General features: G+C 44.0%; 1 protein-coding gene across 1 annotated transcript; it reads left to right on the top strand.

Annotated features, from left to right (window-relative positions):
- Positions 1-1,049: 1,049 nt before the first annotated feature.
- Positions 1,050-27,034, top strand: LOC143810105 (transcription cofactor HES-6-like). The gene is made up of 4 exons (XM_077293004.1): positions 1,050-1,187; positions 14,455-14,550; positions 18,767-18,845; positions 26,346-27,034. The coding sequence occupies exons 1-4, from the start codon at positions 1,131-1,133 to the stop codon at positions 26,660-26,662; spliced, it is 549 nt and encodes a 182-aa protein (XP_077149119.1). The 5' UTR covers positions 1,050-1,130; the 3' UTR covers positions 26,663-27,034.
- The last annotated feature ends 562 nt before the right edge of the window (positions 27,035-27,596 follow it).

The raw sequence follows: 27,596 nt of genomic DNA, 5'->3' as shown, positions 1-27,596 counted from the left end.
CTTGTGGCATGTTATGGACCTGTACCGTGAACACTATATCTGTGAGCGGGCTGAACCTGGCTAGAAAAAGGACTGTGTATTCTTCCTTATTTTGTTTTTCCCAGAGGACAGTGTTTATTTTCCCTTGATTGGTTTATGCTGCCTCAAAAAACCAAGCAAGTTCTGAAAGAGACAGTGTTCCGTTTATACCTCTGTGTCCAGCCGAGTGAGACGCTTTACCACACCTCCCTTACAACTTGACAATGGTGTTAGTGGTGGAATATTAATCAGTCCCTGACTCCAGTGTAAGAACCACTTTAGAAAAGTAAACTATTGTTTAACTGTTCATCTACAGCTACATTGTTGGTGTCTTCTAAACAGAAAGCCCTTCTACAGGTGCCCCTGCTCCTTCAATAGAATTTAGATTACAGCCATACCTTCCTCCTGACACATGCACTGTCGATTTGGCCGAGTGTGCATGGGTTTTCAGCAAAGAAAGGACAGTAAGAGACTGCCAGCAGCCTATCTTCCCTGACAACACAACAATTGGATGCCGAAATTCAGTTTGTTTGATCCTTTTCGCTTCAAAAATCATGTAAGGAAAAAATTGGTCTCTCAAACCCAAAATTGTCCAGTACCTGCTAACCTTTCCCTGATATATATATAGTCACTTTTACAGGCAACCTAAAGCACTACCACCCGAAAAAAAGTACTATGTGGTAACATCCAGTATTGTGCTCCATATTTTATCGCACCTGATATAGCCTACACCATCACTCTGATACTTCACTATGCACATGTGCATCTGGATTGGCCAAAACCCTCCATGTCTCGGCTTCTTCATGCTGTTTATCTACAAGTTGCATTCTTTTGATGAGGTTACATTGTGACATGAGGGCGTCAGGGGGTTGGTTTTATCTTCACAATAGACCCTGATCTGGACATCTGGTCTTAGGATTCTTGAATAGAAAGGGAAAGAGTGATCTATTCACATGCTAATGGAGGCCTGTATATAATGTTAGAGCGGGAAACTGTAGTAGAGACAGAAAAAGGCAGTGGGAGGTTAGAGAGGCACAACACTGAGATTCAGGACCAGTGTAGAGCCAATCCAGGGATCACACTGGGAAGCTGGACAGCACAGGCTGGTGGCAATGTCTGCAGCGGCTAAGGATCCCCTGAAACTATCCAATTCTAAACAAGAAAGAAAGGTAAGACCTCGCTCTGTGATGAGCTAACGGTATCAGTGCAGAACTTATTGGCATGGGAATATGCACCACCAGATGCTCTTGTTATACATTGGAGATCCGCAGTACGGCACAGTTCACATACACAATTGGGGGGCAGATTTGCAGCTGGACCCATTTAAATTTTGCAGCCGGGCTCTGCCTAATTGTCCATTGGGAAGGTTCACACACAGCGAGAAGCATCTTGTCAAGTCTGTGTATTTCAGAATCACAGCATGCGGGGTAGAAAAGCCTTCCATGTGTCTGCTGCACGGCTTTGTGTTGTATTCACGTAGGGCATAATAAAGGAAGACTGCAGAAATCAGCTGTAGCAGTCAGTGGTGTGAAGACTGGCTATCCTATAATGTATGGACCATTAATATGTATATCTATTAACTACAGGAACAATACTTCATACTGCCTTATTATGGCGTGTGTTGATTGTGTGGATTTCCACTTGCTACAATTGTGAATGTGCAGCTGGCAAGTGTAAATTCACACGTTCATGGTAGGGAAATCACAGCTACATTGGCCGGTGGACCTAAAGTAATATGTAATAAGAAAACTTATACGGTAAGTTTTTAAAACTTCAGTTCTAATTTCTTACATTGTGTCCATTCCTTCCGATCATAGTGAAGTTATGACACCTACAGCATATCTGTTTCCAAATGGACACCACTGACTTTTAATTGGGCGTATAACACTTCACTATATTATTTGTCCTGACAAAAATACTGAAAGAAAGGCAAATGACAGCAAGAACAGCTGGCAACCACCAATATGGCAGACATTTCAGCTCTCAGAAAGGTTGGCGCACTATTTCTGGGACAGATTAGACTAATTATACAGTGATACAAAATAGTTGTATAAATATGGACACATTAAGTCCCATTCATTGCCCAAAGGTGCCTATAGTTCCACTATACTGTTGTAGTTCTCTTTTCAGAAAAAGGAAGTCACTCAGGAGTCAATGAAAGGCTGCCCACGTTATTTGCTGGCTGTAAATGAAAGGAGTGACATATCAGTGTGGCCAAGGTAAGTATGACACTGTTGCGGGGGGGGATCTTAAAGAGGTTGCCCACTACTTGGACAAACCCTTTTGAATCTCTATGTTTCCACCCAACGAATAACATCTCTTCTCACCTCTGGTGTCGATGTTCTAGCAGTGTCAGCACTAGCTGATCCGGGGCTCTCGTGACATTGCAATGTCTGCTGCCATTCAACGCTGGCTTCACTGCCCTCTCCGGCACCGGAGGTAAGTATAAATGTTATTATTTTACTAGGCGGAAACCTAGGGATTCAGAAGGGAATTAAAGATGGGTGAACCCGAACAGTAAAGTTCGATGTCCGTGCCGAACACCTACTTTCGAGCATGGACACCAAACATGGACTTCACCAGGAAGTCCGTGTTACTGTTCGGGTTCGGCTGCCCAAACACCGGGTGTTTGTCAAGCTGTCAAGATGTGCATGAAAGCACAGCAAACATCGCTTCTGATCGGCGATGAAATCATCCCTGCCGATCAGAGAGCCTCGGTTCCCACGCTGTCAAAAGACAGCATGAGTGCTCAGCTGTGATCAGAGGTATAAAGTTTACCTCCGGTCACTGGTGTCAGCTGATGGGACTACAGCTCCCATCATCTTCTGCTTGCTGACGCTAATAACAGCGAGAGGGTTGATGGGTGTATTCATTAGCTGCTCCTGCACTGTAAATAAATAATTAAAAAAAAAACGGCGTGGGTTCCCCTGTATTTTCGATAACCAGCCAGGCAAAACTCACAGCTGGGGGCTGCAACCCTCAGCTGTTAGCTTCAGCAAGGCTTTGCCCAGCTATTCCCATTTGCCCTGTAGCGGTGGCAAGTGGGGTTCATATTTGTGGGGTTGATGTCACCTTTGTATTGTCAGGTGACAACAAGCCCATGGATTGCTAATGGAGAGGCATCTATAAGGCACCTATCCATTACTAATCCTGGTAAGTAAATGCATGGCCAGAATAAAGTCCTTTATTAGAAATAAGACTAACCACACTTTTCCATTTTTATTTAAAAATAACAAACACAGTTATACTCACCTAACGCCTAATTCCACTGAAAGCCCTCGTTTTCCTGTAATAAAACTAAACTAAAAAAGCAACAATATCCCTCACCTCTCTGTCATTCTGTCCCATGCCATAATCCATGCCTGGGGAAGAAATAGTTTTCAACCTGGACGGTGCCAAGATGCAACTGACCAGGCTGAGAACCACTGGGGAATGAACTGCTGCGAGCGTAGCCTCAGTGACTAGTGGTGACATCGTCGAGGTTATGTCTGGTCACAGAGGCTGTGTTCCCAGTCGGGCTGAACTGCCGTGACATCAGTGAAAACTCTCACAGGGATCTCACCGAGGTCACCGCAGTTCAGCCCGGCTGGGAACGGAGCCTCGGTGACCGGAGGTAACCTCTATGATGTCATCACTAGTCACTGAGGCTGCGCTCGCAGTAGTTCACTCCCCAGTGGTTCTCAGCCTGGACGGTAACATCTTGGCACCATCCAGGTTGAAAACTATTTATTCCCCAGACATGGATTATGGCGTGGGATAGAGCGACGGAGAGGTGAGGGATATTGTTGGTTTTTTTATTTTAGTTTTATTACAGGAGAACGAGGGCTTCAGTGGAATTAGGCGTTAGGTGAGTATAACTGTGTTTGTTATTTTTAAATAAAAATGGAAAACTGTGTATAGTCTTATTTCTAATAAAGGACTTTATTCTGGCTGTGTCATAATTAACCTTATAACTATAGGATTAGTAATGGATAGGTGTCTTATAGATGCTTCTCCATTACTAAGCCATGGGCTTGATGTCATCTGACAATACAAAGGTGACATCAACCCCACAAATATGAATCCACTTGCCACCACTACAGGGCAAGTGGGAAGAGCCAGGCAAAGCACCAGAATTAGCGCATCTAATAGATGTAGGCTGCTATTTTTAGGGTGGTGGGGTCAATATCCATGGCCAATTACGAGCCTGAGAATACGAGCCTCCAGCGGTCTGCTTTAGCGTAGCTGGTTGCAAAAATGGGGGGTCATCATGCCGTTTTTTAAAATTATGTATTTAAATAATTAAAAACTACAGTGTGGGGACCGCTCTATTCTTGATAACCGGCCTTGTTGAAGCTGACAGCAGAGGGTTACAGCCCCCAGCTGTGAGTTTTGCCTGGCTGGTTATCAAAAATACAGGGGAACCCACGCCGTTTTTTTTTTTTATTATTTATTTACAACGCAGGAGTGGCTAATGAACACACCCATCAGCTGCTCCTGCTCTCGCTGTTAATAGTGGCAGCAGGTGTCAGATAATGGGAGCTGTATTCCCATCAGCTGACACCAGTGACCGGAGGTAAACTTTATACCTCCGATCACAGCTGGGCACTCATGCTGTCTTTTGACAGCGTGGGAACCACGGCTCTCTGACCGGCGGGGATGATTTCACTGTTGATCAGAAGCGGTGTTTGCTGCACTGTCATGCACATGACATTGTGGCAAATACTGGATGTTCGGGCCTCCCATTCAAGAGAATGGAGTTCGGGTTCAGGTACTGTTCTGGTACCCAAACCCGAACTTTTTGTAACTTGTAGTCGAACTCACTGAACCTGAACATTCAGGTGTCCGCCCATCTCTGAAGGGAATGTCTGAGTAGTGAGCAACCCATTTAAAGGGAACCTATCATGTCCGATAATGCTATTAACCTGCAGATGAAGGATTAATCTATAGGTGTTCGGCCGCTATATTAAAAGCGCAGCACCCAGGAGAAAATAAACTTTATTTCCCCTTGGAGTTGCTGGCTTTCATTCATAAAGGTCTGCCAACGTAGCTTCAATCATCACTCACAATAAAATACGCCCTGATAGTTTAACCCCTTAAAGGGAACCTGTCACCACGTTTTTGGAAGATGGGATAAAAATAGCGTTAAATAGGGGCAGAGGTGGGCGTTACATTAGTGTGTGTGTTATGCGTTTATTACCCACCTAAGTTGCCGAAATAACTTTGCAAAGTCTCCGTTTTCGCCTGTCAATCAGGCTGGTCAGGTCGCATGGGCGTTGTCTTCCCCCAGATTTGGCGTAGTTTTCCGTTGGTGGCGTAGTGGTGTGCGCATGCCCAAAGTCCGGAATCCTCTTCCAGGGGATTTAAAATAGCGCGGTGTTCGTTATTGCATTGGTGATCGGTGGGCGCGGCCATCTTCCTTTGGCCGCGCGTGCGCAGAAGCGGCGCTCTGCTGGCCGCGGCTTCAGGAAAATGGCCGCCGCGATATCCATCTGCGCACGCGCGGCATCCCGCGGCCATTTTCCTGAAGCCGCGGCCAGCAGAGCGCCGCTTCTGCGCACGCGCGGCCAAAGGAAGATGGCCGCGCCCACCGATCACCAATGCAATAACGAACACCGCGCTATTTTAAATCCCCTGGAAGAGGATTCCGGACTTTGGGCATGCGCACACCACTACGCCACCAACGGAAAACTACGCCAAATCTGGGTGAAGACACCACGCCCATGTGACCTGACCAGCCTGATTGACAGGCGAAAACGGAGACTTTGCAAAGTTATTTCGGCAACTTAGGTGGGTAATAAACGCATAACACACACACTAATGTAACGCCCACCTCTGCCCCTATTTAACGCTATTTTTATCCCATCTTCCAAAAACGTGGTGACAGGTTCCCTTTAATGACCAGAGGTATTTTTGGTTTTGCATTTTCATTTTTTGCTCACCTTCTTCCCAGTGCCATAACTTTTTTATTTTTTAGTCAAAATGGCCATGTGAGGGCTTGTTTTTTGTGGGACGAGTTGTACTTTTGAACGACACCATTGGTTTTACCATGTCATGCACTCAAAAATGGAAAAAAATTCCAAGTGCAGTGAAATTGCAAAAAAGTGCAATCCCACGGTTGTTTATTTGGTTTTTTTTTCACCATGTTCACTAAGTGCTAAAACTGACCTGCCAATATGATTCTCCAGGTCATTACGAGTTCATAGACACCAAAGATGTGTAGGTGCTTTTTTATTTAAGGGGTGAAAAAAAAATTCCAAAGTTTGTTAAAAGAAAAAAAAACGCGCCATTTTACGATACCGTAGCGTTTCCATTTTTTGTGATCTCGGGTTGGGTGAGGGCTTATTTTTTGCGTGCCAAGCTAATGTTTTTAATGATACCATTTTGGTGCAGCTGTGATATTTATATCGCCCATTATTGCATTTAAATGCAATGTTGTGGTGACCGAAAAAAACGTAATTCTGGCATTTTGAATTTTTTCTCGTTACGCTGTTTAGCAATTGGGTTAATTCTTTTTTTATATTGATAGATCGGGAGATTCTGAATGTGGCAATACCAAATATGTGTGTGTTTATTTTTTGTTTGTTTTATTTCGAATGGGGCGAAAGGGGGGTGATTTTAACTTTTATATATTTTTTATTTTTTTAATATTTTTTAAAACAGTTTGTTTTTACTTTTGGCATACTTCAATAGTCTCCATGGGAGACTAGAAGCTGCACTTGTCCAATCGGCTCTGCTACATACAGGCATTGATCAGATCGCCTGTATGTAGCGGAATTACTCACTGCTATGAACTCCGACCACCGAGCAATCTGGCACTGACAACCATAGAGGTCTGCTGGAGAACTCTGGTTGTCATGTCATCCGTGACCTGCGATAACATGATGGGGGTCACCGATGGGCGGATTTCCGGAGCATTTGCCAGAAGCGTGAGTTAAATGCCGCTGTCAGAGTTTGACAGTGGCATTTAATGGGTTAACAGCAGCGGTTGGTTCGCGATTCCACCCGTGGCTGTTAGAGGCACATGTCAGCTGTTCAAAACAGCCGACATGTGCCAGGAAAGATGTGGGCTTACTGCCGTTGCCCACATCAAAGGGAGGGAGTCCGACATCGGCATACATTTATGCCCGATGTCGGAAAGGGGTTAACTAATAGTCAGCTTTACCGTGCATCAGTGGAAAGCGAGCTGCCAGTCAAAGTGCCGGGGCGTGTTTACACCTGCAGCTCACAGTGTAGTTAGTGATTTATGACTGAAGTTGTGTTGGCACACCTGTATGACTGAAAGACGGAGGCTCTCAGGGGAAATAAAGTTTAATTATGGAGGCCGGGCTCCTTCATAATGCTAATAACCTGCAGATTATCCCTTTATCTGCAGGTTTATAGTGTAATTGGACATGACAGGTTCCCTTTAATTTTGTAGGTACCGTTGTGTCTTGGACTATACATTATAAAGGCACTGGTGTTGTGCATGCCAGCCTTAATGACGGCACCACTGGAGTGAGATGCGCCTAATTCATTAAGATGTTATTGGATTAGGTTTATTTTACAGCTGTCATGTGTCTCCGCCAGAAATGTTACTTCAGTCAGAGACTTGATAACATTTCTGGAGAAAAAGTAGCCTAAATTTTAAAGAATATTCCAATTGATCTTTGTCACACATCATCTCACCCTAATTCATCTCATTTTGGTAAAGCTGACCAGGACTGACGTAAAAATACAAAAAGTTTTGTGGAACTTCAAGTTGGGCAAAAATTTCAAGGTGTTTTACACCAGAAAACTGGCAAAATGCCTTAATGAATTAGGCCCTATATACTTTATATGTGTACTTCTGTGGCTGGATTTATTATATGGGCAAGCTAAGGCTAGCGCGATGCACATTAGATAAGTTCATCTCCTTCAACTCCTCCATATATAGAGTCATGGACAAAAGTGCTGGCACCCTTGAAATTGTTCCAGAAAATGAATTATTTGTCCTAGAAAATGTTTGCAATTGCACTTGTTTTGTTATACACATGTTTATTTCCTTTGTGTCTATTGGAACAACACAAAAATCAGAGGGGGAAAAAAGCAAAATTGGACATAATTTCACACAAAACCCCACAAATGGGCGGAGCAAAATTGTTGTCACTTTTCCAAAATTGTTTGTGAACAACTTTGTTTCAAGCATGTGATAAGTAGCACCAATGACAAGTAGCATGTGAAAATCACACCTGAAACAAGATAAAAAGGTAAGAAGTTTAATCAGTCTTTGCATTGTGTGTGCCACACTAAGCATGGAGAACAGAAAGAGAAGAAAACTGTCTGAGGACTTGAGAAAATTGTTGAACAATATCAACAATCTCAAGGTTACAAGTTCATCTCCAGAGATCTTGATGTTCCTTTGTCCACTGTGCGCAACATAATCAAGAAGTTTACAACCCATGGCACTGTAGCTAATCCTCCTGGACGTGGACAGCGGAGAAAAATTGATAAAAGGTTGCAACACAGGATAGTCAGATGGGGGATAAGCAGCCCCAATCAAGTTTCAAAGAAATTCAAGCTGTCCTGCAGGCTCAGGGTGTATCAATGTCAGTGTGAATTATCTGTCTACATTTGAATAAAATTAAATGCTATGGCAGGAGACCCAGAAGGACCCCTCTGCTGACACAGACATAAAAAAGCTAGACTGCAGTTTGCCAAAATGTATGTGAGTAAGCCAAAATCCTTCTGGGAAAGCATCTTGTGAACAGATGAGACCAAGAGAAAGCTTTATGGTAAATTACATAATTCTGCTATAAACCATATACGAAATGAGGCACAAGAAAAGAAACACAGTACCTACAATCAAATATGGTGGAGGATCAAAGATGTTTTGGGTTTGTTTTGCTTCCTTTGGCACTGGGCGCCTTGACTGTGTGCAACGCATCATGAAATCTGAAGATTACCAAAGGATTTTGGGTCAAAATGTAGTGCCCAGTGTCATAAATCTGGCTTTGTGTCCTAGGTCGTGGGTCTTCCAGCAGGACAATGACCCCAAATAAAGTTCAAGAAGCACCCAGAAATGGATGGAACAAAACACAGGAGAGTTTTGAAGTGGCAGCAATAAGTCCAGATCTAAATCCCATTGAATACCTGTGGAGAAATCTTAAAATTGCTGTTGGAAGAAGGCGCCCTTCAAAAGAAGAGTGGTCCAAAATTCCAGATGACAGGTGTAAGAAGGTTGTTGATGGTTACAGGAGGTAATTAGTTGCAGTTATGTATTCCAAAGTTTGTGCAACCAAATATTAAGTTTAGAGTGCCAACGGTTTTGTCCGGACCATTTTGCGGTTTTATGTGAAATTATGTCCAATTTGCCTTTTTTCTCCCATTTTTTGTGTTGTTCCAATACATACAAAGGAAATAAACATGTGTATTACAAAACGTGTAATTCCAATCATTTTCTGGACCAATTTCAAGGGTGTCAACACTTTCATCCATGACTGTATGCATGTTCAGCCAGACACATTTTCTTAATAGGAAGATGGGAATAAGCAGTGAGTTATCTCCTAGATGACAAAAGGAGTTAAATTTAGCAGAGCGCTATCTCAGGTGAATGGGCACCATAAAGAGAACACATCATCTGATCCATGCTGCTCAAACCACAAGCAGCATGAAACAAATACTGGTGTTTAAGAGAGAATATACTTTGAAGATGCGGTTGGGGACCATAGCCTGCGATGTGACGAGTACGGCACAACCATCGCCCGGCTCTTACAAGCACTGCTAGAGGTGATTGACTTGACAGGTCATTCCATATGTACATACAAGGGAGAGACCTGTCAATCACCTGCCGGAGCGTTTCATATGTAAGTATGCGGCTGCCCATGGTTTGGACAGCGTGAATCAGGTGACAGGTTTCCTTTAAACTGCTTCATGACCGGGCCTATTTCTCATTTTGCACCTCGAGTTGTGAAAAAAAATTCACAAGTTTGTAAAATAGAACTTGGCTTGTGTCACTATTTTCTGACACCCGTAACATTTCTACTTTTGCGTTAATGGAACTGTGTGAAGGCTTGTTTTTTTGTGTGGCGAGCTGACAATTTCAATGATACCATTTTGGGGAACATATGATGTCTTAATCACTTTTTATTGAATGTTTTAAAGAGGTGGATGACTGAAAAGTCACAATCCTGGTGTTTGATTTTTTTTTCTCCTTGTAATGTTTACCAATCCGGGTAATTAATTTTATAATTTGATAGATCTGACTTTTATGTATGTTGCGATATAAGATATGATTATTTTCATTCTTTGACATGCAGTAAAAGGTAATTGAATCAAATTTGTATACATTTTTCTATTTAAATTTTTAAAAACTCTTTTTCATTTTTTTTTTAGTTATTTAGTTTTTAGTATTGCAGTATATAGTGTAATTACCGGTATACTCTAAAGCAGGGATGTCAAACTCAAATACACAGAGGGTCAAAATTAAAAACTTGGATAACGTCGACAGCCAACAAAAACATTAAAACAATGTCTACAATTGAGGACATTTTCCCTTATCAAATATCACAAACCTTTTCATATGGAAACAAACTTAAAGGGCTAGTCCCACAAACAAAGTACATTTTAATGGCTAGATCTTAGAATAAAGTAAGTTCCACAATTGGATGTGCTAAAAAAAAAAAAAAGATATTTTCCAGAGATAAAATGTGCCCCTGCTGAGTACTGTGCAATGGCTGTGTCTGACTGTGCAGGAACATGGTGTGATCATACCACAGCTCCTGGGCAGGGGAGGACGCAAAAGAAAGTATACGGACAGGACAGCAGGGGATCACAGCTGATTCTTTCTGTGATATAAAACAAGTTTTTAACCAGGCAGGGAAATGTTTTTCCTTAGGGTACCGTCACACAGTGAAATTTCCATCGCTACGACGGCACGATTCGTGACGTTCTAGCGATATCGTTACGATATCGCTGTGTCTGACACGCTACTGCGATCAGACATCACGCTGAGAATCGTACGTCGTAGCAGATCGTTTGGAACTTTCTTTCGTCGCTTGATCACCCGCTGACATCGCTGGATCGTTGTGTGTGACAGCGATCCAGCGATGTGTTCGCTTGTAACCAGGGTAAACATCGGGTAACTAAGCGCCGGGCCGCGCTTAGTAACCCGATGTTTACCCTGGTTACAAGCGTAAACGTAAAAAAAACAAACAGTACATACTTACATTCCGGTGTCTGTCTCCGGCGTCTCAGCTTCTCTGCACTGTGTGAGCGCCTGCCAGCCGGAAAGCGAGCACAGCGGTGACGCGGTGATGTCACCGCTCTGCTTTCCGGCTATGGTGCTTACACAGTGCAGAGAAGCTGAGACGCCGGGGACAGACACCGGAATGTAAGTATGTACTGTTTGTTTTTTTTACGTTAACGCTGGTAACCAGGGTAAACATCGGGTTACTAAGCGCGGCCCTGCGCTTAGTAACCCGATGTTTACCCTGGTTACTCGGGGACTTCGGCATCGCTCCAGCGCCGTGATTGCAAAGTGTGACCGCAGTCTACGACGCTGGAGCGATATTCATACGACGCTGCGACGTCACGAATCGTGCCGTCGCAGCGATGGAAATTTCACTGTGTGACGGTACCCTTACAGAAACAAGCAGCAGGGATCCTGTGCTGTTATGTCTGTATACTGTCTTTTGCATTGTCCCTTCAGGATCAGACACAGCACTTACACAGTACACAGCAGGGACACATTTATAAGATTATCTCAGCACAGGAACATTTCTTTGTAACATTTCCAATTGTGGAATGTATTATTATTCCAAGACCTATTGATTAAAGTGTACTTTGTTTGTGGGACAACTCCTTTAAGTTTTGCTTTAACATTGAACCTGCTGATCTGCTCTGATGCACTCTGGTCCAAGCCAGATTCCAGGCATCTCATCTTGGTTGCTAGTTGACTAAAAAGAAAGCAACAGCTCTTTGTCGCTGCAAAATGTCTGGTTGTTCTGTACATCCCAATAGGTTTTAATGGAGCTGCATGCTGCACCACTACTTCATTCATACTCCTCACTGCAGGCAAGAGATTGTGACGGCCCCAACGATCAGACATTTATCACCTATCCTGAGAATAGCTGGTAAATGTGTTTATTAGTACACTGTATTTTTGTGAGATCTGATGCACAATATTTCACATTCTCTTATTTTCTCCTTAGCAATGTAATCCAAGTCACCTCTTAGCCAGTAATTAGTTTTATTATAAGGATAAAAGGATTATTGATCTTCTTTCTTCAGTCCTGATCTGACATCTTCTGCATGTTGGGTAAGACGGCTGTGAAGGCAACTGTCCAAAGCTGGCATGTATTGTGAACATGTCCTATTCTGATTAAAAAAAATATATATTCACAAAACCTGGAGAAATGTCCAAATGTGGCACAGCAGTACCCCAGTACGACCAATGTCAGATAGAAAGAGGCACAGTACAACCCCCTAGGGAGGAAGTACCATCATTGAAAGTTGTCAAAAGATATCCAACGGATAGGGGAAACTAGTGGACTGGTCTCAATGCAATGAGACTGCCAGATAACAAAATGCATCACTCCTATTTTTTCTGACCGTTTCTGAAGGAACTCGGTGTCTGAGCCCTAGCTAAACCATGTGGAGATTACTCTTCTCTTCCTCAGATTTCAAACGCCAACGTGGATAACGTTGCAGATATGTTACAGCCCCATTCATTGGTGCACAGCGACGATAACAGGATAAGGACGGGCACATCACCGCCTGTGTCACGACTGACGATGCGACCTTGAATCCTAACTCCCCGCCCACATATAGCGAGCCACCAGTCAGATCACATGACCGAGGCATTGTTGCGGGCCAAGTGTAAACAGTCATCGGGTACTTCCTCGAAGATCAAATGTAATCACCTTGGGGCCCGGGGTTTGACATATGTGCTCTAAGGCATCAGAGGAGTACCAAGATGATAGTGACGGGAGCCTTCAGTAGGACCCTGACTGCCATACTAACCCACTGGTTCCACAAGATCACGCGGTTGTGGGCTGATGATAGCCGTAACACGCTCGCACCTGATGTGACGCCATTGAAATGCAACTGTCAGAGACTGACAGCGGCATCTAAATTATTTTCACAGCCAAGCTTGGTTCAAGGGCGTATGTTAGAGACCAATGCCAGATATTTAATATTTCTTGCATTAGCAACATGTGGAGGAAGGAAAAGACACCACACTCTATTTAACATATGCCAAGAGTGGCTAGTGAATAGATTAACCCCAGAAATAGTCCATATAATAACATAGCACACTCCAGTCTTCTATTGTTGCAATACAGGAAATATTTATTTACAGAATCTATATAAGTCCCAAAAAATTATCCAAAGATACAGTGGTAAACAGCTTGTAATAATTCAACGATCTGTGAAAAAATGTGACGTTTCAAATCTTTCTAAGCTTTGGCTGCACTGTCACAAGATGCTGAAATAGAAGAGTATGAAGCACTTGTAGAGCTATGGGTCTCCAAAGGGCAGTAATGCTGGAGCCGCTGTCAAGGTTGCTGGAAAAGCGTCACACTTGGTGAACAGCCAGCTCAGTTTTGTGTTCACTGAGCACGAGGGTACGTTCACACTAGTCAGGCATGTTGTGGATTTTAATGCAACAGTGCAAAAGTCTGGTAAGAAAATCCACAGCATATCCAATTTGTGTGGACATGCCTTAATTTAGTAGAACATGTCTTCACTCATGGTGTAAATATCAGTAGTAAATTTGCCTTTTATTGGGCTAACAGATTCCCAAAATCTTTTAAGTAATTGAGGCATCTGTTAGAATAATAAATCACACTGTCAATGTCATGAATACTTTTGATTGGATTTTAGAAAAACTGGGCAATCCATTATTAATATCCCCAGGGTACAGCATAAGGAGCTCCATACATATCTTCCACACAGGTACAGTTCTTTTGTTATCAGGAATCAGATAACTGCTGCAGTCAATGCAGATAATGACCCATGTGTCACCTGACCTGGTGTCATCTTTAAACTCTTCCTGTCAGAAAATAGGTTCCCACTATTAGGTTCCTACAACTGTAATTCTTTCTTTACTTTCACTTTTGCCTTTGACCAGGAAGATGGCGGTGTTCGCTAGCATTTACTCAGCTAGTCATCATCTTCAACCTTATACTTCTCTTGTCCATTTCCTTACACTATCAATATGATAACTAGCTGTTTATGCAGGTCCATTGTAAAATCACTTCAGCATACTTAGTCCATCATACTTTTTGGAGCTGCCTAGCCAGCAAACGTGCTAGCATAAATTATTCATTATACCCTTGGCCTCTAATGTGTTGCTCTACAGCTACTGTATAGCTACAACTCCCAGCAACACCCTGAATTTTGTGTCCAGTCATTTCTAAAACTACTATATATATATATTAGATGAAGCTTATGATATCCTACTCTAAATCAACATACATTTTGTATCCATCAATTTAGCTCAGAAAGCCGCTCATTGAACGAAAGAGAAGAGAACGAATTAACTCCTGTCTGGAGCAGCTGAAAGAAACTGTGATCAGAGCATTTCATCTTGATGTAAGTAACATGCTTACAGAACATTTCCCCCTAACATCATGAGGAAACTTTTGTCACCTTCCTAGTGAGACAATTCTTTTTAGATATATTATGTATGAATTCATTGACTGCTCAGGGATCTATATTTTCAAGGGGATGATTTTTAAAGTTTTGTTCTTTGCAAAAGTTAATCTATCACCTCCAGGAAAGCATCATGAATTAAAATAGACCACAAAAACAACCTCTATCAAATGTAATGTAATTAGGAAAGCTAACAAAAATTGATCAAAGGGAACCTGTCACCCCCAAAATTGAAGATGAGCTAAGCCCACCGGTATCAGGGGCTTATCCACAGCATTCTGTAATGCTGTAGATAAGCCCCTGATGTATCCTGAAACATGAGAAAAAGAGGATAGATTATACTCACCCTGGGGCAGTCCGGTCCGATAGGTGTCCCGGTCCGGGGCCTCCCATCTTCTTACGATGACGTCCTCTTCTTGTCTTCACGCTGAGGCTCCGGCGCAGGCGTACTTTGTCTGCCCTGTTGAGGGCAGAGCAAAGTACTGCAGTGCGCAGGCGCCGGGAAAGGTCAGAGAGGCCCAGCCCCAGCGTGAATACAAGAAGAGGACTTCATCGTAAGAAGATGGGAGGCCCCGGACCAGACCGCGACACCCATCATACCGGGACCGCCCCTGGGTGAGTATAATCTAACCTCTTTTTCTCATCTTTCAGGATACATCGGGGGCTTATCTACAGCATTACAGAATGCTGTAGATAAGCCCCTGATGTTGGTGGGCTTACCATCGTCGATTTTGGGGGTGACAGGTTCCCTTTAATTTAGAGATAAAAGTCTGGTCCTTTATAAAAGCGAGACTGAAAGTGGCTGAAGAAGGGGGCTCCCTGCTGTCTCACTGTTAGACAGCTGTGTGAGACTCTGATTCTGAGCTGAGAGATGTGTGAGGGAAGACTGGGAGTGTGCAACATGGAAACACAGGGATGTCCGTGCTGTTAACATACTTTATGCAGGATGTTGTTCTGTATGAAGAGCTGTAAGATGGATTACTGTGAATAATGAAGCAGCAGGAGGAGCCTACAAACAGTAACTGAGGTAAATACTGTCACAGCTTCTCCTCATTGTGTTGTGCTTGTCTCTGTATACTCTTTGCGAGAAATTCAGATTAAACCGTTGCAGGAAAATGATTCCTTCATTTGCAAATTGACCCTTTATAAACAGTTATGTCGCCCACATGCAGACTAACTGTTTACATGCAGATGTATCCACCTCATTTAGCTGAACTCATAATCCATGGGAACATAGCTTATAAAAAAAACAATATTCAGTTATGTTCCTGGCAGGAGGTGAGGAAACTTTGTACCTGATTTCTTATTATCGTTTTTCTGATTCACTGCCCATTGGGATACGTTGGTGAATTGATTTACCATGTTTGGAATTCTCCTTGGTGAATTTATGAGAAAAATATGTGACAAAACTACCAGTATATATGTTTTTCTGATATACCTTACAGTGGATCTGGGGCTATAGAATGGACAGGGGATCACACACATGACTCACCTATCCCCCTATCCACTGTATTCACTTGATATACCGATGGCAAAGCACTAAGAGCACTTTATGCCATAAGCTCTGAAGAATGAGAGGGTTGAATAATCATTAGGATCTGCAAAAAGTATATGGTGAATATATGGCTCTAAACAAAAAGGCATGAGTTAGCATCCACTCATTGAAAGGAGAAGAACAAGGTATTCAAGTTTAAGTCCTCGGGTAATTTGGACTATGTCTTATTAATATTTTGTGTGCTGAATACAGCAGCTAAGACATTTATAGGTACTATACACTCCACTGTTAACCAGTCGAGGTCACTTGTGTGGAAACGTTCTTTTTGTGATATTGATATTTCTATTTTTTGGTGGTTTTATATACTTAATTAAAGGATAAGTTGTAATATCCCCATTTTGCTATACCAGTTATTTATTTGATGAGTCGGATATAATTCCCTGCGGTACATTACAACAAGAAGACGCCAGGTAGTTATACTGGACCAGTAAGGTCTCCCCCAGGCAAAGATTTAAAGCAGATTGAGGTTTCAAGTGTTGTTCAAGTTCTTGTGATGAAGAACCAAGAAATAACTAATAATGAAAACCATAGATGCAATGGTTGGCCAAGGTAACTTAGTGCAGCAGATGAAAGACACATAATACTTCTGTTCGATCCTCGCAAATCAATTCACAGAGTGTTTGAATTTGCGTGGAACCGCGAATTTCAGGAAATACTTTCTAATATAATCTTCCATGGATGAATCCCCTCATTTCTACTTAACATCATCGAGTCTATGTGGGAATACATGAAGATACAGAAGGATTTGCGTGAAGCCTATATCCACAAAAGATCTCTGGTTATTGCTCCAAGTTGTGTGGAACAATGTCCTTGCCAAGTTCCTTCAAGAACTGTAGGCATGCGTTACTGAAAGAGTTTGTAATTTAATGCTTTTTGGAAAAATATTGACTTGATTTAGATTTTTTTTCCATTAAGTTTGCATTTTGTTAACTTCTAAAAGTAAACTTAACGCTAAATTTTGAAAGCATTCTTACTTTGCAGCACTTTTTACACATCTGCTGAAAACTTTTGGCTAGTACTGTATAGAGTACTAAAAAAAAGTCTCAGGCTATATGCACACGTCCGGAATTGCCGCGGAAATTTCAGCAGCAATTCCGCAATTTTGCCACGGGTAAAATGCATGCAGAATTGGCATGCGTATTCCCGCTAAACACTAGCGTTTTGCAAGCGTAATTAGCTTGCAGAATGCTAGCATTTTCCAAGCGATGAAAACTGATTGAAAGGTTGGTCACACTTGCCAAACATAGTGTTTGACAAGTGTGACCAACTTTTTACTATTGATGCTGCCTATGCAGAATCAATAGTAAAAAGATCTAATGTTAAAAATAATAAAAAAAATAATAAGTCATGATATTCTCACCTTCCGGCGTCCCCGGCAGTCTTTCCGCTCCTCGCGATGCTTCCGTTCCCAATAATGCCTAGCGGCAATGGCTTCAGATGACATAGCGGTCTCACGAGACCCACGTCATCACAGGTCATTGCCGCAAAGCATCACTGGGAACGGAAGCATTGCGAGGAGCCGGAAGATTGCTGGGGACGCCGGAAGGTGAGAATATCACGATTTATAATTTTAATTCTTTTTTTAACATTTATATGGTTCCCAGGGCCTGGAAGAGAGTCTATTCTCCTCCACCCTGGGTACCAACCGCACATGATCCGCTTACTTCCCACATGGAGGGCATAGCCACATGGGGAAAGTAAGCGGATCAATGCATTCTTATGTGTGCGGACTCCCCGCGATTCCGCACAAGGAATGAACATGCTGTGTTTTTTTCCGGAATGCGATTCCGCCGCTGAAAAAAATGCAACATGTGCACAAAAATTGCGGATTGCATTCTAATAATAGGATGCTTAATGTATGCATTTTTTTCGCGTTTTTATAGCGAAAAAAGCGCGAAAAAATCCTGAACGTGTGCACATAGCCATATAGTTTCATCTACTGTCCCTTTTTATGTTTTTCTCATAACCATAAGTCACCTTTAAAAGTCTAATTTTGCTCTGAAGTGGAAAAAAACCTTTTCACTTGTAACCTCAGGTTGAGGAAATCCTTAAACTTAAAAAAATATATCTGTATTTTCACCCAGAGGAAAGATATATGGTGTAGTTTTTATGCCCTACAAGTTAACATTTCCTTACTAGGCTAATATGTGCAGGAACTGTCACAATTTTAATGTTCTATAACTTGTCATCCACTCTATTTTATTGTGTAATTCCTCATTAGTATTCTTCCAGGACTATATGTGCTGGAACTCCATTTCACTCACCAACAAGTCATGTAATATTCATTGTCTAATGACTTGCCTGCCTTGACCACTTCTCAGTTATGCCTGTATGCAGTTTTTCAGACAGGGGAGGAAGAGCAGAGAGACATAGAGCAGCCACTACTTCCTATAATCCATCTCATAGATAGAAAGGAGAAACCTTCTGAAAACACAAATAAATAGATTGTGTTGCCCCTCCATGCACCATGCAACTTTTTATTTTCATCCTGGGTTTTCATTTTGAAGGCATGTTATGTTCACTTTGCTATTAGTGTTGTGTCAGAAATGATGTATGAATTCAAGACAAATAGCTACGTACACTATCTTTTTATACTTTCAGCAGTCCAAGCTGGAGAAGGCAGATATCCTGGAAATGACAGTGAGACATCTGGAAAATATTCAGAAAACCAGAACCACAGGTGAGAAGTCACACAGACTAATGTTTTCACCTTTTTTGTCTGTTTTGCATTTACAGGTTTTTTTTTCCATAAAGTACATTTCAATTAAAAGATCTTGGAAAAATAATAAGTTCCACAATTGGATGTGTTAAAAAAATGTTCCCGTGCTGAGATAATGTTATACATTTTCCTGGCCAAGGAGATAATATAAATCATTCACAGCATCTGCTTTTTGAGGTAACACATTTGCCTGCTTGTTTTATCACAGGAGTGTTTCTGGCAAGTCATCAGTCCTGTGAGCTCATCGTAAATCAAGTTAGTGACCTATATGCTCAGCTGCCACTGGAGCACCTACGTCACTGACTAGACTTTGTGATGAGCTCAGAGGGCTGGAGATGAGACAGAATCACTGACTCCTGTGATAAAGCAGGCAGGGAAATATGTTACATCAGAAACCAGCAGTTGCAAGCCCCTGCTGTTACATCTGTATATTGACTTATCATAAGTGACTTATGCTTCCTCTCCTGGCAATTGAGCTGTGGTATGTGTAGACCATGAACTGGAGTAACTCTGTATGGTCAGACACAGCAAATAACATTATATACAAGGGGCACATTTATCTCAGCACAGGAATATATTTTTAAAACATGCAATTGTGGAACTTATTATTCCAAGATCTATTGATTTAAGTGTACCGTATTTTTCGGATTATAAGATGCATTTTTTCCCCCCAAATTTGGGGGGGGGAATGGGGGTGCATCTTATAATGCGGATATTCCTTACCGATACCGTTGCTGCAGGCCGCAGGCTGGGATAAGGGGGTGTCCTGCGGTGCTGCGGGGGTGTCCGGCTCTGCTGGGGTGTGTCTGGCTCTGCTGCGGGTGTGTCCAGCATTGCTGCGGGGGCTCTCCCGACATTTTGTGAAAGGCCAGAGCCCCCACAGTTCCATGGTTTCCTGTGTGGTGGACTCCAGGAAAATGGCAGAGATCTTGGTGCCGAGATCTCCATCTGCGCATGCGCCGCCCCCCGGCAGTCATTTTCATGGAGTACACTGCACAGGAAATCATGAAACTGCAGGGGCTCTGGCCTTTCACAATATGTCGGCAGAGCCCCCACAGCACCGGAGACACCCCCGCAGCAGCTCTGGACACCCCAGCAGCAGCGCCAGACACCCCCACAGCGACGCCAGACACCTCCTCAGCAGCACCAGACACCCCAGCAGCAGCATCGGACACCCACAGCGGTGCGCCGCACATCGGAACGCCCCCTCATCGCAGCCTACAGCATCATCCCACTCCTGCCTCCTCCAGCAGCGACCCTGGTCCCTTGCTTCACCACAGCCACCACCCCCGGTAAGCAATAAGACGCATGGATTATAAGAAGCACCAGTGGCGTAACTACAAAGTTATGGGCCCCGGTGCGAACTTCCAAATGGGGCCCCCCCCTGCAGCCCTGCCATACAACTCAATGCAACCCCCATAGAATACAACGCAGCCCCCCTCATAGTATAATGCAGCCCCTCCATACAGGGGCAGTGAGAAAGACACGAGCAAATGGTGACGAGGGGGCAGGGGAGAGGGCACAAGGGGGCTAGGGGAGACAGGCACAAGGGTAACATAGGGGGGCTAGGGAGCAATGAAGACAGGCACAAGGGGACACATGGGGGCTAGGAGGCAGGGGAGAAGGTTACAAGGGGACTAGTGGGCAAGGGAGACTGACACAAGGGAACAAGAGAGACTGACACAAGGGGACTAGTGGGCAAGGGAGCCTGACACAAGGGGCACACAGGGACAAGTGGGCAAAGGCGACTGACACAAGGGGCACACGGGGACTAGTGGACAAGGGATACAAGCACAAGGGGACACAGGGACAAGTGGGAAAGTGAGACTGACACACAGGGACTAGTGGGCAAGAGAGACTGGTACAAGGGGACAAAGGAGACAGGCACATGGGGACACACAGGGACTAATGGGCAAGGGAGACTGGCACATGGGGACAAGGGACACAAGCATAAGGGGACAAGGGAGACAGGCTCAAGGGGACACACGGGCCCCTGACCTGCCAGAGCCGCTCGCAGCGGCGACTGCTGCGACTGTGGTAATTACGCCCCTGCCTCACACACACTACGATATCACACACACACATATAGAGAGGGACAAGGAAGGAAGGGCCCCCAGAGAGGGACAAAGAAGGAAGGGCCCCCAGAGAGGGACAAGGAAGGAAGGGCCCCCAGAGAGGGACAAGGATGGAAGCACCCCCAGAGAGGGACAAGGAAGGAAGCACCCCCAGAGAGGGACAAGGAAGGAAGCACCCCCAGAGAGGGACAATGATGGAAGCACCCCCAGAGAGGGACAAGAAAGGAAGAGCCTCCAGAGAGGGACAAGGAAGGAAGCATCCCCAGACAGGGACAAGGAAGGAAGCATCCACAGAGACGGATGAGGACTGAAGCGGCCTCAGAGACAGTCAAGAAATTAAGCGTCCCCTGAGAGGGAAGAGCACTGCAATTGTGCAGTGATGAGGAATAAGGAGCTCATGATCCCCATTCTAGTGATCGGTCGGAGCCAGTAGTGGTGCCCCTAGTCACCAGACATTAACCTCCCCTTTAACATTCCGGCCACTTTATAAATTTATTGTACGCATCAATGTTTCGGCCACCTGATGTGCAGGGCACACACACACACAGGATGGTTAGGAGCGCCACTGTGCAGGAGAACTGCTGTAGCATTATCTGTAGTGTTGAGCGATACCGTCCGATACTTGAAAGTATCGGTATCGGAAAGTATCGGCCGATACCGGCAAAATATCGGATCCAATCCGATACCGATACCCGATACCAATACAAGTCAATGGGACTCAGGTATCGGACGGTATTCCTGATGGTTCCCAGGGTCTGAAGGAGAGGAAACTCTCCTTCAGGCCCTGGGAACCATATAAATGTGTAAAATAAAGAATTAAAATAAAAAATATCGCTATACTCACCTGTCCGACGCAGCCGGGACCTCGGCGATTGTAAGCGGCAGCGTTGTTTCTTTAAAATTCGCGCTTTTACTTGCTTACGTGAATTCCCGGCTTCTGATTGGTCAGGGCGGCCATGTTGCCGGGACTCGGACCAATCACAGCAAGCCGTGACGAAATTACGTCACGGCTTGCTGTGATTGGTCCGCGTCCCGGCAATATGGCGCCGTGACCAATCACAAGCCGTGACGTCACGGGAGGCTGGACACGCGCGCTTTTCAAAATAAGCGCGTGTCCAGCCTCCCGTGACGTCACGGCTTGTGATTGGTTAATGGCGGCCATGTTCCTGGGACGCGGACCAATCACAGCAAGCCGTGACGTAATTTCGTCACGGCTTGCTGTGATTGGTCCGCATCCCGGCAATATGGCGCCGTGACCAATCACAAGCCGTGACGTCACGGGAGGCTGGACACGCGCGCTTTTCAAAATAAGCGCGTGTCCAGCCTCCCGTGACGTCACGGCTTGTGATTGGTTAATGGCGGCCATGTTGCCGGGACGCGGACCAATCACAGCAAGCCGTGACGTAATTTCGTCACGGCTTGCTGTGATTGGTCCGAGTCCCGGCAACATGGCCGCCCTGACCAATCAGAAGCCGGGAATTCACGTAAGCAAGTAAAAGCGCGAATTTTAAAGAAACAACGCTGCCGCTTACAATCGCCGAGGTCCCGGCTGCGTCGGACAGGTGAGTATAGCGATTTTTTTTATTTTAATTCTTTCTTTTACACCTTTTTACATTAATGTTGTTTCGATACCGATATCCGATATTACAAAAATATCGGATCTCGGTATCGGAAATTCCGATACAGCAAGTATCGGCCGATACCCGATACTTGCAGCATCGGAATGCTCAACACTAATTATCTGTCTTTTAGTTTTTGGGATCGCCACGAAATGTGTACATTTATTTTATTTACCCCCTACCAAAATCTCTCCTGTCCAAGTAAATGATTATAACTAGTATTTTTTCATGTTCATTAAGATCAGCATGAACAGAATTGCATATCTTGGCTACATACGACTGTGGTAATTACGCCCCTGCCTCACACACGCACACGCACACGCACACACACACACACTACAGATATCACACACATACTACAGATATCACACACACACACACACACACATACTACAGATATCACACACACACACACACTACAGATATCACACACACACACACACACTACAGATATCACACACACACACATATTAAAGATATCACACACACATACTGCAGATATCACACACACACACACACACACACACACACACACACACACCAGCCCTCTAACCTCTCCCCGCGCTCTGCTGCAGCATCTTCCTCTGACACAGCCAGACGCTGAATGATGACGTCATCCAGCGGCGCTGTCTGTGTGAGAGGAAGCGCGGGCAGGAAGCAGGAATACAGATCGCTGCAGCTCCGCAGCTATTTTCTCTTGTAGGCAGCGGATCTGCAGGGATTTCTTCCTGCCAGCCGCAGCCAACATGCAGGGGCCCCCCTCCACCTCCGGGCCCATATGCGGTACGTCCACACATTTTGGGAGCCGGCGCTCTGCAGCTTCTCTGTGCCGGCTGTCAGCTTGACAGTCGGCACAGAGAACAGCCGACTCCTAGACCGGGGGCGGCAGAATGCAGCCGCCGGGGGAGACACTGCGGACCGCCGAATTAGGCGGCCCGACTGCGCCCCCCTGCCGGCTGCCCCCCCTGGATACGCCACTGCCTGGGCCCCTGACCTGCCGGGCCCGGTCGCAATGGCGACCTCTGCGACCGCGGTAGGTACGCCCCTGAGAAGCACCATGTGAAAGGACGAGTTTCCCCCTAGAAATAATAACCTTATAGTTATTAAAGGAGGAACTCTCCCTACACCTCTATTGAGGTCCGATATTAACTAATAACGCCGAACTTGACTATTAATAATTAATATCCACTTAATATACCTCAACGTTATCTTTTCCTTATACTATATATTAACAGAGACAAAACAGTGTAACATTAAAGGGTATTTATTACACAAACAAGTCTGCAGTCTGTTACATACATATTTATACCCAAGCTGGCGACTATAAATATAAATATATATATATATATATATATATATATATATATATATATACAATATACAGATACTGCAACTCTAATACAGTAATATCACTACAGTATACAGTGATATCCCAGCAATATCACACAGTAATAACCCACAATATCCAGTAATATCACAACAATATCACCACAATAAAAATGCCTTTTCATTCAGCGCTTTATTTTGTATGCCCTGCACACCATCTGTGATCACTGTGTGATGTCTACCCTCTGGGTCCGGCGTGCTGATTTGTGCAAACACTATTTATTGCCGTCTGGCTATCCCTCTTCAATTTCACCCTTTACATTTTGGGGTAATCACTAAATCCCCAAGGCGTCATGTAATTAGCGCTTATACTTGCGCTCATAACATCTCTTCTTTGTACGTACATTGCCGTTCAGCCATCTTGCTTCACCCAGCAGCTCTGTGAAGTCTCCTTCGGCTTTTGCCGTACTGCACCTCGGCATCAGGTGACTTCCGGGTCCGGTGACGCCGGCCCGCACAGCTGCTTGCGATTCAGGCTACCTAGGTATGCTATATATGTGTTTTTTTGTTCATCACATTACATCCCCTCCTGACGAAGCCACTACAGGTGGTGATACGCGTTGGCTTTAGTGCCCCCGGACTTTGGCCCCTCACCCTTACTGGTCATGCTCTTTAGGCATTCATTTTCTTGGGGTAAGCCTATTCTGTAGCCTGGCTTAAGGCTTCAACTAATCTCTACAATGCTGTGAAGTTGTAATAACTTGTTCCTTATTGGCACATGTAGATATGTGAGCGGGCCTTGGACATTCCTGCTTTCGTTTCATCTATTGCACTAAGCACTTTATTTCCTTTGCAGCTGATTATTCAAATTGGGCATCCATTCTTATTGTGAGATTTGGCATAGGACTTTGTATTTCCCTTAGGGGGTTGGAAAATTTAGTACCCACTTTGCGTTTTTTATGCATGGGTCAGTTTTGATATTAGACTATTGTCAGTATTTTGATGTCATGCTTTGTATAATATATTGGTGTTCATCTGGGTTCTTGTCCGGCGGCTAGTCTCTATTGTGGGGATGTATATTACTGCTGTTGTTAAATTTTGGGTGCTTGTGGTTTCCAATAAACTTTATTTTTGTGTATATTTTGGTGGTCCCGGCTTTATAGCATGTCTTCTTTTTCTCTTGGTCTTCTATTACTGTTTGTGACATGTTCCAGGTAGATCCCAATAGACCATTATAGTAGATGGTGCCCTCCGCTTTTTTATTTTCAGTATCACACAATAAAAACCCACAATTAACTGCCCGGATTACCCAAATCACACATGCCATATCAGCCCTCCCAATCTATAGTTTACTATCCCTAAGGCCTAAGAGGTTACAGATTATACTCAGTCATGCGGGTCCATCATCATTCCAGGAAGCAGACAAAGCAAAAGAAACCAGAGCCACATGCTCTTGTCCCTTTTAGGCTACTTTCACACATCAGGTTTTCACCGTCAGGCTCAATCCGGCTAAATTAAAAAAAAACGGATCCGGCGAATGTTGCCGTCGGATCGTTTTTTTGTCCATAGACTTGTATTAGTGCCGGATTGTGCCGGATGACCTTGCGTTTCGTCCGGTTTTCGCCGGATCCTGCAAATCTGCCGTTTCCGGACAAAAAGGCCATAGCAACGGCGAAAAAGTTAGAATGGAAGCCTATGGGAGCCGAAAAAGACGGATTCCGACGCCAGATTCCGTTTTTTTAAACTGAGCATGCTCCAAGATTGCATGCTCCAAGGTCACAAGTCTATTGTCCACTGGCAAAGGTACATCCCCTCAATAACCTGTCTTACCAACTCATGGCAGACCTACTTTGCAATACAGCAGGCTGGAGGAGGGGCTTCGCTCCTCCATGTGGGGGTGTATATACACAAAATATGCATTAAACACATTTCAATATGAAGATATATATTTTGGGGCACTTCCTTTCTACACACCACCATTTTATTAAAAAAATTTTTTTTTTACTGTTTTTCTCCTCAATATTTGGGGTGCGTCTTATAATCCGAAAAATACAGTACTTTGTTAGTGGAACAACTTTAAATTGTATTCAGAAATAAAAACAGATCCTTTAACACAATTGAATAGTATAGGTTATTACAGACCAATCATGTAGTAGTCCTACAAGCATTTGTTGGACTGAATAGGAGTTATTCAAATCTCCAACATTTGGATGATCTTTTGTATACTCACCTTGCACCTCATTGTGTGGAGACCAAGGATGGAAATCCATTTCCCCTATGGTGGCCATCCATGGTGAGTTCAGTGGATGTTCTAGCTCCTAAATGACACTGAATCGCCCACTTATGACATGTTTCTTAGGTAGTCAGTTCTGTGCCAACCTCCAGGTAATAAATGGTTGTATTTACCTGTGTGACATCCTTTTTTCTATCTTTTCTGTCAGGTGAGGCCTCTCAGACTGTAGACAGCCATCAGAGATTCAGCACGGGATACATTCAGTGTATGCATGAGCTCCACAATCTGCTTCTAAACTGCGACTGGATGGATCCAGCCCTCGGTGCACGGCTTCTCAATCACCTGTTAAAATCTCTTCCCGAAGCCATGGATGCAAAGTCCGAGCTGCCCCTTATAAATGAGGAAGGTGCCGGGAGGTCTCCCTCACCCATCCTGAAACCTGAAGCTGGCACAAAATTGCAAGTTAATGGACCGCAGAAACATTGCCCTCTCATGGGCTCACTGCAGATGTGGAGACCCTGGTAACCTTGTCGTGCCACCTTAGTTAAAGGGGCCATATAGTGCAGACTGGGTGACGCCATAGGCAGACTCACTGTAACCCTCTCTCCTTAGCGTGTTTATCCACCCTTACGGTGTATTTCACTTGTACCCGGCAGTTACATTGGATATAGGAGCAGAGAGTGAACCTGTTGTTGGCTGTAGATTGTCTTCCATACAATATAAATATATGTATCTTATAGATATGCTTTAACACGTTGGGGTGCATACCCCAGTAGGTGTACTAAAAACCAGGCTCTTCTTGCTGGAGCCCTACGTTTGTAGCCTGCATTGTAGAAGGCTTCTTTTTCCCTATTTATTACAGAACATGTAACATTTCTATTCATATTATAATCTACAACATCCGATTTCTGAATAAAATATAATATATTCATCAAATTGCATCTTGCTTTTCATTTACTTATCAGTCATATGATTTTTTGATCAGCTCATGTATTAAGTGACTGAATGTGTGAGATTCCAAAACTGCTGTTCCTCCCCTTATGCAGCATCCATAGATGTACTGTGTGTGCAGAACTGGCGGCTAAAGAGAAAGGGAACAGCTCTCTAGTGCCACCTACTGGAGGCAGAAATCTTACACTTCAAAATTTAACCTGCCTTGCTGAATAAATTAGCCCTGGAGACCTTGTCTCTCTATGCATAGGTTATTTGCATATCTTTTTATTTCAGGGTGCATGGCCTGGCTTATAAGCCTCCCTATGCTAGCTTGGTGCTCTCCAGAAGGACACATTTTAACCCCTAGAACTGTAATGGAACATGTCCATGTAATGTAATTGAACATGGTGCTTGCAATGAAACAGTCTACATGACAGGATTATCTTGCTGAGGTTTCTCTATTGCTTCTCCTGCTATTTGTTTGTGTATTCCACTTCTCAGCTTTTTTACTTTTCAGGGTCCGGGG

This window comes from Ranitomeya variabilis, chromosome 2 (assembly GCF_051348905.1).
Source record: "Ranitomeya variabilis isolate aRanVar5 chromosome 2, aRanVar5.hap1, whole genome shotgun sequence".
NCBI classification, from domain to species: Eukaryota; Metazoa; Chordata; class Amphibia; order Anura; family Dendrobatidae; genus Ranitomeya; species Ranitomeya variabilis.
Note: the sequence above shows the minus strand (reverse complement) of the source record. Positions and strands in the feature narration are given on the sequence as shown.